The sequence below is a fragment of the Mirounga leonina genome, unplaced genomic scaffold (assembly GCF_011800145.1).
Source record: "Mirounga leonina isolate KUSES-001 unplaced genomic scaffold, KU_Mleo_1.0 Mir_200, whole genome shotgun sequence".
In the NCBI taxonomy this organism is placed as follows: domain Eukaryota; kingdom Metazoa; phylum Chordata; class Mammalia; order Carnivora; family Phocidae; genus Mirounga; species Mirounga leonina.
In genome coordinates, this window is record NW_023270503.1 from 499,339 (window position 1) to 511,621 (window position 12,283).

The 12,283-nt window shown below is 41.0% G+C and overlaps 2 protein-coding genes across 3 annotated transcripts in view; one reads left to right on the forward strand and one right to left on the reverse strand.

Annotated features, from left to right (window-relative positions):
• LOC118025178 (olfactory receptor 139) overlaps positions 1-12,283 on the reverse strand; it is a 274,130-nt gene that overhangs the window by 26,973 nt on the left and 234,874 nt on the right. The gene's annotated exons all lie outside the window — the stretch shown is intronic.
• LOC118025185 (olfactory receptor 1A1-like) lies at positions 9,542-10,996 on the forward strand. The gene has a single exon (XM_035027524.1). The coding sequence runs from the start codon at positions 9,733-9,735 to the stop codon at positions 10,660-10,662; it is 930 nt and encodes a 309-aa protein (XP_034883415.1). The 5' UTR covers positions 9,542-9,732; the 3' UTR covers positions 10,663-10,996.

Here is a 12,283-nt window from a genome sequence, read left to right on the forward strand (position 1 = left end):
AAAATACCATCCACTCTTTTCAAAGAAATGGAACAAATCATCCTAAAGTTTGTATGGCACCAGAAAAGACCTCGAATAGCCAGAGGAATGTTGAAAAAGAAAAGCAAAGCTGGCGGCATCACAATTCCGGACTTCCAGCTCTATTACAAAGCTGTCATCATCAAGACAGCATGGTACTGGCACAAAAACAGACACATAGATCAATGGAACAGAATAGAGAGCCCAGAAATGGACCCTCAACTCTATGGTCAACTAATCTTCGACAAAGCAGGAAAGAATGTCCAATGGAACAAAGACAGTCTCTTCAACAAATGGTGTTGGGAAAATTCGATAGCCACATGCAGAAGAATGAAACTGGACCATTTCCTTACACCACACACAAAAATACACTCCAAATGGTGAAAGACCTAAATGTGAGGCAGGATTCCATCAAAATCCTTGAGGAAAACACAGGCAGCAACCTCTTCGACCTCAGCTACAGCAACTTCTTCCTAGAAACATCGCCAAAGGCAAGGAAAGCAAGGGCAAAAATGAACTATTGGGACTTCATGGAGATAAAAAGCTTTTGCACAGCAAAAGTAACTGCCTTTGGCTCAGGTCATGATCCTGGAGTCCCGGGATCGAGTCCCGCATCGGGCTCCCTGCTCAGCGGGGGCTCTGTTTCTCCCTCTAACCCTCCTCCCTCTCATGCTCTATCTCATTCTCTCTCTCAAATAAATAAATAAAATCTTTAAAAAAAAAAAAAGAAACAGTCCACAAAACCGAAAGACAACCGACAGAATGGGAGAAGGTATTTGCAAATGACATATGAGATAAAGGGCTAGTATCCCAAATCTATAAAGAACTGAACAAACTCAACATCCAAAGAGCAAAGAACGCAATCAAAAATGGACAGAAGACATGACCAGACATTTTTCCAAAGAAGACATCCAAAAGGCCAACAGTCACATGAAAAAGTGCTCAAAATCACTCGGCATCAGGGAAATGCAAATCAAAACCTCAATGAGATACCACGTCACACCAGTCAGAATGGTTAAAATTAACAAGTCAGGAAACGACAGATGTTGGCGGGGATGTGGAGAAAGGGGAACCCTCCTACACTGTTGGTGGGAATGCAAGCTGGTGCAGCCACTCTGGAAAACAGTATGGAGGTTCCTCAAAAAGTTGAAAATAGAGCTACCATATGATCCAGCAATTGCACTACTGGATATTTACCCCAAAGATGCAAATGTAGGGATCTGAAGGGGTACGTGCACTACAATGTTTATAGCAGCAATATCCACAATAGCCAGACTGTGGAAAGAGCCAAGATGTCCACTGACAGATGAATGGATAAAGAAGAGGTGGTATATATATACAATGGAATATTATGCAGCCATCAAAAGGAATGAGATCTTGCCATTTGCAACAATGTGGATGGAAATGGAGGGTGTTATACTGAGCAAAACAAGTCTATCAGAGAAAGACATGTATCATATCACCTCACTGATATGAGGAATTCTTAATCTCAGGAAACAAACTGAGGGTTGCTGGAGTGGTGGGGTTTGGGAAGGATGGGGTGGCTGGGTGATAGACATTGGGGATAGCATGTGCTATGGTGAGCGCTGTGAATTGTGCAAGACTGTTGAATCACAAACCTGTACCTCTGATACAAATAATGCAATCTATGTTAAGAAAAAAAAAAAGAAGAAGAAGAAGATATCAGGAGAGGAAAAATGAAAGGGGGGAAATCGCAGGGGGAGACAAACCATGAGAGACGATGGACTCTGAAAAACCTACTGAGGGTTCTAGAGGGGAGGGGAGTGGGAGGATGGGTTAGCCTGGTGATGGGTATTGAAGAGGGCATGTTCTGCATGGAGCCCTGGGTGTTATGCACAAACAATGAATCATGGAACACTACCTCTAAATCTAATACTGTAATGTATGGTGATTAACATAACAATAAAAAATTTTTTTAAGTAAAAATTTCACTTTCAGTTCTCTATAATATTACATTTTGCTGTAACTTTAGGTGTTGCTTTTATTCTATTTGTTCTAGGTTTTCCTCCCTCTGGAACAACTATTATTCTTAAATCAGAGTTCCACATCTTTCCAACACCCATTATTTCTCTCCTCTCTTATTGTTTTAAACTCCTTCTTTTTTCATTTTAATTATTTATTTTTATTTCAGCTAATTTACATTATTGGGGTTTTTTTAAGATTATTTATTTATTTATTCGAGAGATAGAGAGCACAAATAGGCAGAGTGGCAGGCAGAGGGAGAGGGAGAAGCAGCCTGTTCACTGAGCAGGGAGCCGGATGTGGGGCTCGATCCCAGGACCCCAGGATCATGACCTGAGCCAAAGACAGCCACTTAACGGACTGACCCACCCAGGTGCCCCTACATTATTGTTTTAAACTCTTTTTTTATCTTCATCTGGAAGGACTTCTGAAGTCTGTTCTCCACATTACTAATTTTTTGTCTGATGTCAATTCTGCCTAAAAAGTCAATTAAAATCTTATTTTTTTGTACTTAATCATTTCTGTCTGCTGTTTCCATATCTGTTTCATTTTCATCTAAATTTGTTTCTGATTTATACCATATTTTTTCATGTCTTAACATGAAAAAAAAATTTACAAAAATTTTGTTTCCTTTCTTACACTATTTGCAGGTATAAGCTTTTCTTACAGTGTGTAAGATGTTGCTCTCTTTCTCTTACTCTGCAAATACATTCCATAAATCATTCCTTTAAAAAAAATTTTTTTAATGAGAAGAGATTTACTCAAGCCTGGATTGGCCAACAGACAACTCAATTTAGCCTCTCTCACCATCCAGAGGCTTTTCTCTTTGTGGGGACGAGACAATCAAAGGTTCTTTTGTAAGTTAACGAAAGCTGTAGTCACTGTCCACAGTTAATATTTGCAAATATTTTAGTATTAAATATCATTTTCTTCATAGTCTCTCCAATACCATTGCATAATCCCTTGCCTCTAATGGATTCCCAGTAATCAAAATATGGAAGTAGCGAGAGAATCTGGAAAGGAAGCCAACATCAAAATGTGATTACGGAAGAAATAGTATCATGACATGTCATAGTATCTGAGTCTGGGGGTCCCAAGTCCTGGACACTGGAGCATGACCCTAACACAGGGCAGAAACAACAGATCATTGAATGGTGTGACTTGAAACATATCTAGAGCAAGGTGTGGTGAAACAGGGTTTATTAACATCTGTGGTAGGTGTGCACAGTCTGATGGAAGATTTTAGAGAGGTGTCCAACAACCACAGGGTAGATCAGGAGTTAATAAAATAACAGTTAACACTGACTGGGCCTCTTACCTACGTACTATCTGCTAGGCTCTCCTAAAGACACTTAAGATAGTAATTCATTTGATCCTCATAGAAACTTTAGGAGGATAGTATTGTCGGGCAGGGTAGTATTAGCAGTAGTGGTACTCCTATTTTAAAGGTGAGAAAATATGTTGAATAACTGTCCAAGGTCAGTTACAGCCAGTAAGAGACAGAGCCTGGCTGGAACCCTGGCCAGAGCTCAGTCTTCACCACAGCCCTCTAAGAAAGAAGTGACCTCTCTGCTACAGAGGGTGCTAAGTCGTAGGATAAATGCCATTAAGCAGACCTATGATAAAGGTAACACATACATGAAGCAGACTAGATAAACACCTAAGTCCCATCCATCTCTAGAATGCCATCAGCATGCTAGATAAAGAAAGTATAGTACCAACAATAACTCCCCTCAAGTCAAATCCTAGAGGAAAGAGGAAATAGAATTCTTTTCCCTTGCACACGTAACACCACAAAGTTTTCAGAGTAGCCTGGAAGAATGACCAGCTGTACCACAGTCCTTGTATCCCAAGGGGTGATTCCAAGTTTGTGTTGAACTGCAGAGGGGCCCACATTTCAACAAAAACGATAGAATAAGTCAGCCCAGGGCTCAGGCCATAGAGACACATTCTGCCTGATACCATCTTACCTATCCTTCCTCTAGAAGAGAACCGTGGGAAAGATTACCCTTGAGAGCCCCTGTGTCCCCTCAGGAGACAAGTATAGGAGTGTGCCAACAGGTCTCAACGATTATTCATATGAACACCTTGGGGAGTCATTTTTCAAAACATTATAACCTGGTGAATATTCACAACTTTCTAGATGCTATAATATACCTTCTTCCTTGAAGGAGAAACTGGAGTCCTCATCTTCAGGTTCCAACCAGGACAGCTCCCAAAGCCTCTTTGTCCACACGTGGGAAGCTGGCGGCTCCTCTTTATAAGACAGCCCAGCCTTCCTCCACCCCAGGAACAGAAGATTCATAATCCAGCTTACCTGCCCCCCAAAATGAATGTTAACAAACACTAGACGTTGGCTGTAAACTCCCCATTTGTGGAAGAGGAGTGAAGACCACAAGCTCAAGACCCTTTCTGACAGCATTTGAGCTGTCTCCCCAGTGGAGAGCCCAACTCCTGTAAATGTTGAAGAGTCTTTATGACAGCAACATCAAAGGATACGGAGCCAACAACTGCACTACCTGTGTTATCTCCTCTGACACTCACAAAACCCCCAGAGGTAAGGAGAATTATTTTGTCATTTTATCAGATGAAAAAATGGTGAATTGAATTGCCTAAAGTCACACAGAGAGGTAGGACTCACACCTCGGCTCCGGAATTAGACTCTCAAGATTTAGTGGACAAAAGGGAGAAAGTTGGGGCAGGGGTGGGCAGGAAACCCTCCCCTTCTGACAGTGGTTACTTATGGGCTCTTGTCCATGAAAACAGGATCAGGAAGAAGTGTTTCTGTTGGTTTTGTCAGGTCTGAGCCTTTTCTGACTCCTGAAAGTGTGTGTGTGGGGGGGGAGGACTTGCAGGAGTCCATCACCTCATAGAGGACCTACAGAGCCACCTTGGGCTCCCACACTCAAGGGTGTTGGCTAAGACGTCCCTTCAGAAAATTACGTTACTTCATTGTCAAAGCACCGGTGGCCTGAACTAACAGGGATACTCAAAGCACTCAGAGGACTTTTGTTGGCCTTGTCTGCTACCACTGATGTCAGGGGGAGGCATTTTGTCTTGTGTATCCTGAAAGACTGTCCTCAGCACCATCATATGCTGGAATTCTCAGAGCACAAACACTTCCCAGGAAGAGTAGAAACCTGGTGTGTCTTTCCAGGGAACTCAAGGCTGTCACGGCCTCTGGCATTCATGTTGATGCATGTCCTGCTTCTCTTCTGGGGAGGATAAGATACTGTCTGTCACCTCTTCCTCCTGGGCTTTTGCAGGAATCAGCTCTCCCCACGATCACCTCCAACATCTTGCTCTGTGCTTCTACATCCTCAGTCCCTGACTGCTCAGCAACCCTCTCCTTGGGTTCTCTGTTTCTCTGGTTCCTGCAGTGATTATACCAATCTCATCCTTTTCTGGTGCTGCCTTTCTTACATTCCTTCATTTTCTAATTTTATCTCCTTGTGGTTGTCTCTGTGTACCAGATGGTCACTCCAAAATGTTGCCCTACTGATCACTTTATTTATATGTCCAAATATCTGTATTTATATGAAACAAAAGGTGCATATGCCTATTATTACAAAGAGTTAGTGCAACCTATACCCACTATACTAATCTTACCTCCCAATGAATATAGAACAAAGTGTTTGCATTAGTTCAAAATCCTCCAGTTATGAACCCAAGCATCTTTTCCAGACTGATTTTCCTGCTTTAATCCAGTGCTTCTAATAAAGATATATAACTCATTTGCCCTGAAATATTCCTCAAATGTATAAGTAATTTGTCTTTGAAATTTTCTCCATGATAAGGAAATTGGACTTTATCTGTTAGGTGATGCTAAATAGTGAGTTATTTGAAGACACGTGTACAATCACATTTTTATATTATAAATATAATTTGGGGTCCAGTAAGCAGATGTCTCTATAAAGAAGCCTGCCTGAGAAAGGAATAACATAGATAGGAAATGGCATGGTAGCTAGAAAGAGTTACAAGATTGAGGAACGTTCACTGAATGACTAAATAGACTGTAATATGCTTAATGGTTAATGAGAAACAGCTGGTGGTGAGGGACATCCTGCAGAGAGCAAATAAGCTGAAAGAATGGTGGAGCAATATAGTTGAGGAAACAGAATAAGAATGAGAGTATATGGGATGCATGGACACTTTTCTTCTGAGTCTTTGAGGCAAATGAAAAGGATGGCAGTAGGTGTATGGAGGTGATGTCCAGGGCAAATATGAAGAAATATTATTTCTCTAACCCCAGAGATAACTGCTGTTCAACAATGGGTAATATATTCCCATTCAGGACGTATGTACTTTACCAGCATATGCATGTATTATTTTATGTGTTAAAATTTACACATATGGTGTGATACACCACATATCTTATGGAAACTTGTTTTTTTCCCATCACATTGTGGTTTCTAAAAATTGTTCCATGCAGGGCACCTGGCTGGCTCCGTTGGATAGGCATCTGACTCTTGATTTCAGCTCAGGTCATGATCTCAGGGTTGTGGGGTCAAGCCCAGTGTCAGACTCGACACTGAGTTACTTATGGGCTCTTGTCCATGAAAATAGGATCAGGAAGAAGTGTTTCTGTTGGTTTTGTCAGGTCTGAGCCTTTTCTGACTCCTGAAAGTGTGTGTGTGTGTGTGTGTGTGTTCTTTTGCAAGAATCATCGCTCCCTCTGCCCCTTTGCCCACTCTCTCTCAAAAATAAACAAATATTTGAAGTACCAGGGGAAGTAATTTTCATACCTATAGGGTATTCCTCTCTCCTTATGCTTTTCCTCTAATTGTCTCAGATCTTCTTTGCTCTTTGTTCTCCTGCATGAATTGTTGGGTCATTTTACCAAGTCCAGTGTTAAAAGAAATCTGTGGTGTTAATGATTAATGGAACAGAATTGACATATCAGAAACATTGCTTATGTCTACATGTTTTATGATATTCTTCTTTTCCTTCAGCAAAGTTTTATAATTTTTGAATCCCAACTTGGACCTCATTTGTTAGAATTCTTTCTAGATTCCTTAAATTTTCTGTTCATATTGGGAATAGGAATCTTTTAAAAGTAATATTTTGCAATGTATTTTTAAAGTATACCAAAAGAATTGATTTTTCAACATTGACTTATATCAAATAAATTTTCTGAAACTTCGTAGTTTGTATAGGGAGTCTCGTGGATTTCTTCTGTAGACAATCATATTTTCTGTGAATTCTTTCGATTTTATTCTTTCTCTTCCAATTCTTAGATGACAATAATTTCCTCTAGTGTTCTCTTCACAAATAGGACCACACTTCGAGTTTATGCTGAAGGCTCAATATAAATTCCCTGCTGTGTATGGATAAGTGGTCACATCTCCAAGGGTACCACAGCATCAGCTCTGGCCCACAACTCCCTCCTGCTCTGAGTCCTTTTTCTTTCTTTACCTCTGTAATACCATTTCTTTCTTTTAGATTTGGCTATGTGTTTTTTTCTTTTCCTTTAATAATTAGCATAGATTGTCTATGTGTTTTAATAGGGATGAGACCTATCAACATCAGTTAAGTCTGTCATGTTGCCAACACAGTGTGTCTGTAATACTATACTTCTCCAGCATTTCAGGTAACCATAGTTTCTGAGCCATCCCATTTATTGAACCCTCCCAACTCTGAAATAACATGATTCTGTGTACACCAGGGTAAAGGGCATTTAAGGGAAAAAAATCAAATTCATTTAAGTGCAGAGATGAAAAAGAATATCATTTTTAGGGGAAGATAATTTTACCTACTTCCCCTTGCCTACCATATTCAATGAGTACTATAGGAGACACTGAGAACTGGTAATTCAATTAATTACAATTAATTACAGATAGATTTAATTATTGAGTCAAGATCTCTTTAGAAAACCTAATGAATTACTGGGGCACCTGGGTGGCTCAGTCAGTTAAGCCTCTGCCTTTGGCTCAGGTCATGATCTCAGGGTCCTGGGATCTAGCCCAGTGTCTGGCCCCCTGCTCAGTGGGGAGTCTGCTTCTCCCTCTTCTTCTGCCCCTCCCCACCCCTGCTCATGCTCATGTACACAAACACACACACACACACACACACTCTCTCTGTCTCAAATAAATAAATAAAATCTTTTTAAAAAACAGAAAACTTAGTGAATTACTTAGTATATCCTAGACTACAGTAACAAATGCATGTAAAATATGTACCAGTTTAAACAGAATAAATTTGTCTCTATTATATAGTGGTGCTAGTGGGTGTGTTGGTGGTGAGTGGCTTTCCTGAATGAAGAGTACTGGAGACACAGTGATGTGTCCACCATGTGATTCCACCATCCCCTTCAGCCTCCTGGCCATTTGCATTCAGCTGGCCCGAGGAGACAGAGAATTTGGAGGAAGAGCAGAACTGGAACATATGGATTGGCTAGAACTCAGACACATGCCACACTTCAGTGCAAGGGAAGCTGGGGTATGTAATCTAGCTCAGTGCCCAGGAAGAAGAGAACCAAGTGGATTTGGGTAATATTCTAGTAGTCTCTGACACACCTAGTATGCCTCAGAGTCTAGGTGGATGAAAGGAGGGAACCTTCTTCAGTCGAGAAACAATTAAGGGAGCGCTACAATATTTCAGGAAGGAATTGATGGTGGTCAAAGCTAAAGCACTGAAACAATAAGTAGAAAACTTATGTATGAATTATTTAAAATGAAGAATCAACAAGATCAGATGTAGAGGTGAGGAATAACCTAAGTGACAATGCCTGCCAGCATCCTCCTTGTGAGAAGCCATGAAACAAGCCAGGTTATATTCAAACTATTGAGTACAAATGTATTGGTGCATAAAATAATATTCCAAATAATCTCTGTAAGGAAGATTAAAAATAAACAAGATATGCTTCTCTTTCTCATTTTGTTGTCTACTCAGGAAAGATGTGCAGAGAATGAGGTTCAGTTAGACATGTTGGTGGGATGACTGTTCATGGAAATGAGAAGAAAAGATCTAGTCCACACATAGAGACCTAGAGTCTACTAAGCAGGAGATGAATCCACAATGGAATTGGATGAGTCACCAGAGGAAATAATTAAAAAAAGGTAAGGGAAGGTCAAAGAGAAAAACTATTATAATTCCATAAATTTAAGGGTTTGGAATAAAGATGAAACCTATTGAACGAAGTAGTGAATGTCTACTTTCAAAACTGGATACCTGGAGAGTAAACACCTAATTCTGCTTTTGCTACCACCTAAGCCCAGTAGTCTTAAAATTTACAATATTCCATGCCAGTTCAGACAGAGACTAGTTACCTCCTGGCTGTGGTTCATTCTCAGTCTGCTCAGTGGAACAATTTCTGATTGTTCATGGTGCTCTTGTACTAACCACTCCTTCCACTGGAGAGCTTTTTTCAAAGACTCCAAAACACTGTCCTTTCATTTCCATGTGTAATACAACTAGCGTGCAATACTGTCATCTCTATTGAGTTGTAAGGTGCTACAGAGCAGAGACTACATCATATATAACTAAATGGATAAATTGTTTTTCACATATTTATAATTTTTCCACAAAGCCTAACAAAGTTTCTAGCACATGGAAATTAGGTCCACTGACAAACAGGGATTTCCCCTGCAATTTATTGGATTTAGCACACCTAAGTATAGACACAACAATCACAGGGGTCAAAAGTGATGGTTTAGGAAGACCATTACACACAGTAACTTTAGTCATAATTCTGGATTCCTCTCCTCTTTCTGCTGAAGGATCCATGAGAGGATGAGAGGAGACAACGAATCCTTTACCCTTGGTTTCATTCTCCTGGGAGTCAGTGGTCAGCAGCAACAGGAAGACTTCTTCTTCGTCCTCTTTCTGTTCATTTACCCCATCACATTGATTGGAAATCTGCTCATCATCTTGGCCATTCGCTCTGACATTCGCCTTCACAACCCCATGTATTTTTTCCTTGCCAGTCTCTCCTTTGTTGACATCCTCTTCTCCTCTGTAACCATCCCTAAAATGCTAGCCAACCATGTCTTAGGCAACAAAGCCATCTCCTTTAGGGGATGCCTAACACAGATGTATTTCATGATTGGCATGGCTAACACAGATAGCTATATCTTGGCTGTGATGGCATATGATCGTGCTGTGGCCATCAGCCGCCCACTTCATTACACAACAATTATGAGCCCACGGACTTGTGTCCTCCTGGTTGTTGGGCCTTGGGTGGTTGGAAACACCAATGCCCTCCCCCATGCTCTGCTCACAGCTAGTCTGTCCTTCTGTGGCAACAAGGAAGTAGCCAACTTCTACTGTGACATTGCCTCTTTACTCAAGCTGTCCTGTTCTGACATCCACTTTAATGTGAAGATGATGTACCTAGGCGTTGGTGTTTTCTCTGTGCCATTACTATGCATCATTATGTCCTATGTCCGAGTCTTTTCCACAGTCTTACGGGTTCCATCCACCAAGGGTGTGCTCAAAGCCTTCTCTACCTGTGGTTCCCACCTCACAGTTGTTTCTCTGTATTATGGGACAGTCATGGGCATGTATTTCCGCCCTCTAACTAGTTACAGCCTAAAGGATGCAGTGATAACTGTGATGTACATCGCAGTGACCCCAATGTTAAATCCTTTCATCTACAGTCTGAGAAACCGAGACATGAAGGCTGCCCTGGGGAAACTCTTCAGCAAAAGACTCTCCTCATAACCAATATGAGGTCATACTGGAGAGTCAATTGGAGTCACCAATTAGGATGCACTTGAAAATTCAGCCCCAGTGTCCTCCCCTTCCAAGGAGCCACCTTTGTTCTTTCCAGCCACCGAATTCCTCTTCTTGGAAATCTTCTAACAGTTTCATGAGACTTCCTGTTGAGATTGTTGATATGTATATGTTATTATTGCTTTTACAGCCAAGGAATATTGGGATCATGTCCCAGTTATGCTACTGACTAGCACTTCGCTTCCATACCTAAATAATAAAAATAAGAATTTCTTCCTTGTCTGTCCTAGAGTGTCAGGATCAAAGTACTTCATGCTTTGAAAGATATAAGTCCCTATTGAAGAGTCGATTTTCTTGCACTACTATGTTTCATGATTCCGACTTTGCTTGCAAAATTTGAGGGCAAGACCTGTCTTTTTTTTTAATTTTTATTTATTTATTATTTATTCTTATGTTAATCCCCATACATTACATCATTGGTTTTAGATGAAGTGTTCCATGATTCATTGTTTGTGCATAACACCCAGTGCTCCATGCAGAATGTGCCCTCCTCAATACCCACCACCAGGCTAACCCATCCTCCAACCCCCCTCCCCTCTAGAACCCTCAGTTTGTTTTTCAGAGTCCATCATCTCTCATGGTTCGTCTACCCCTCCGATTTCCCCCGCTTCATTCTTCCCCTCCCGCTACCTTCTTCTTCTTCTTTTTATTTTTCTTAACATATATTGCATTATTTGTTTCAGAGGTACAGATCTGAGAATCAACAGTCTTGCACAATTCACAGCGCTTACCAGAGCACATACCCTTCCCAGTGTCTATCACCCAGTCACCCCATCCCTCCCACCCCACCCCCACTCCAGCAACCCTCAGTTTGTTTCCTACAATTTAGATTCCTCAGATCAGTGAGATCATATGATACATATCTTTCTCTGTTTGACTTATTTCACCCAACCCTCCAGTTCCATCCACGTCGTTGCAAATGGCAAGATCTCATTCCTTTTGATGGCTGCATAATATTCCATTGTATATATATACCACCTCTTCTTTATCCATTCATCTGTCGATGGACATCTTGGCTCTTTCCACAGTTTGGCTATTGTGGACATGGCTGCTATAAACATCGGGGGGTGCACGTAGCCCTTCAGATCCCTACTTTTGTATCTTTGGGGTAAATACCCAGTAGTGCAATTGCTGGATCATATGGTAGCTCTATTTTCAACTTTTTGAGGAACCTCCATACAGTTTTCCAGAGTGGCTGCACCAGCTTGCATTCCCACCAACAGTGTAGGAGGGTTCCCCTTTCTCCGCATCCCCGCCAACATCTGTCGTTTCCTGACTTGTTAATTTTAGCCATTCTCACTGGTGTGAGGTGGTATCTCATTGAGGTTTTGATTTGGATTTCCCTGATGCTGAGTGATATTGAGCACTTTTTCATGTGTCTGTTGGCCATTTGGATGTCTTCTTTGGAAAAATGTCTGTTCATGTCTTCTGCCCATTTCTTGATTGGATTTTTTGTTCTTTGGGTGTTGAGTTGGATGAGTTCTTTATAGATTTTGGATACGAGCCCTTTATCTGATATGTCATTTGCAAATATCTTCTCCCATTCTGT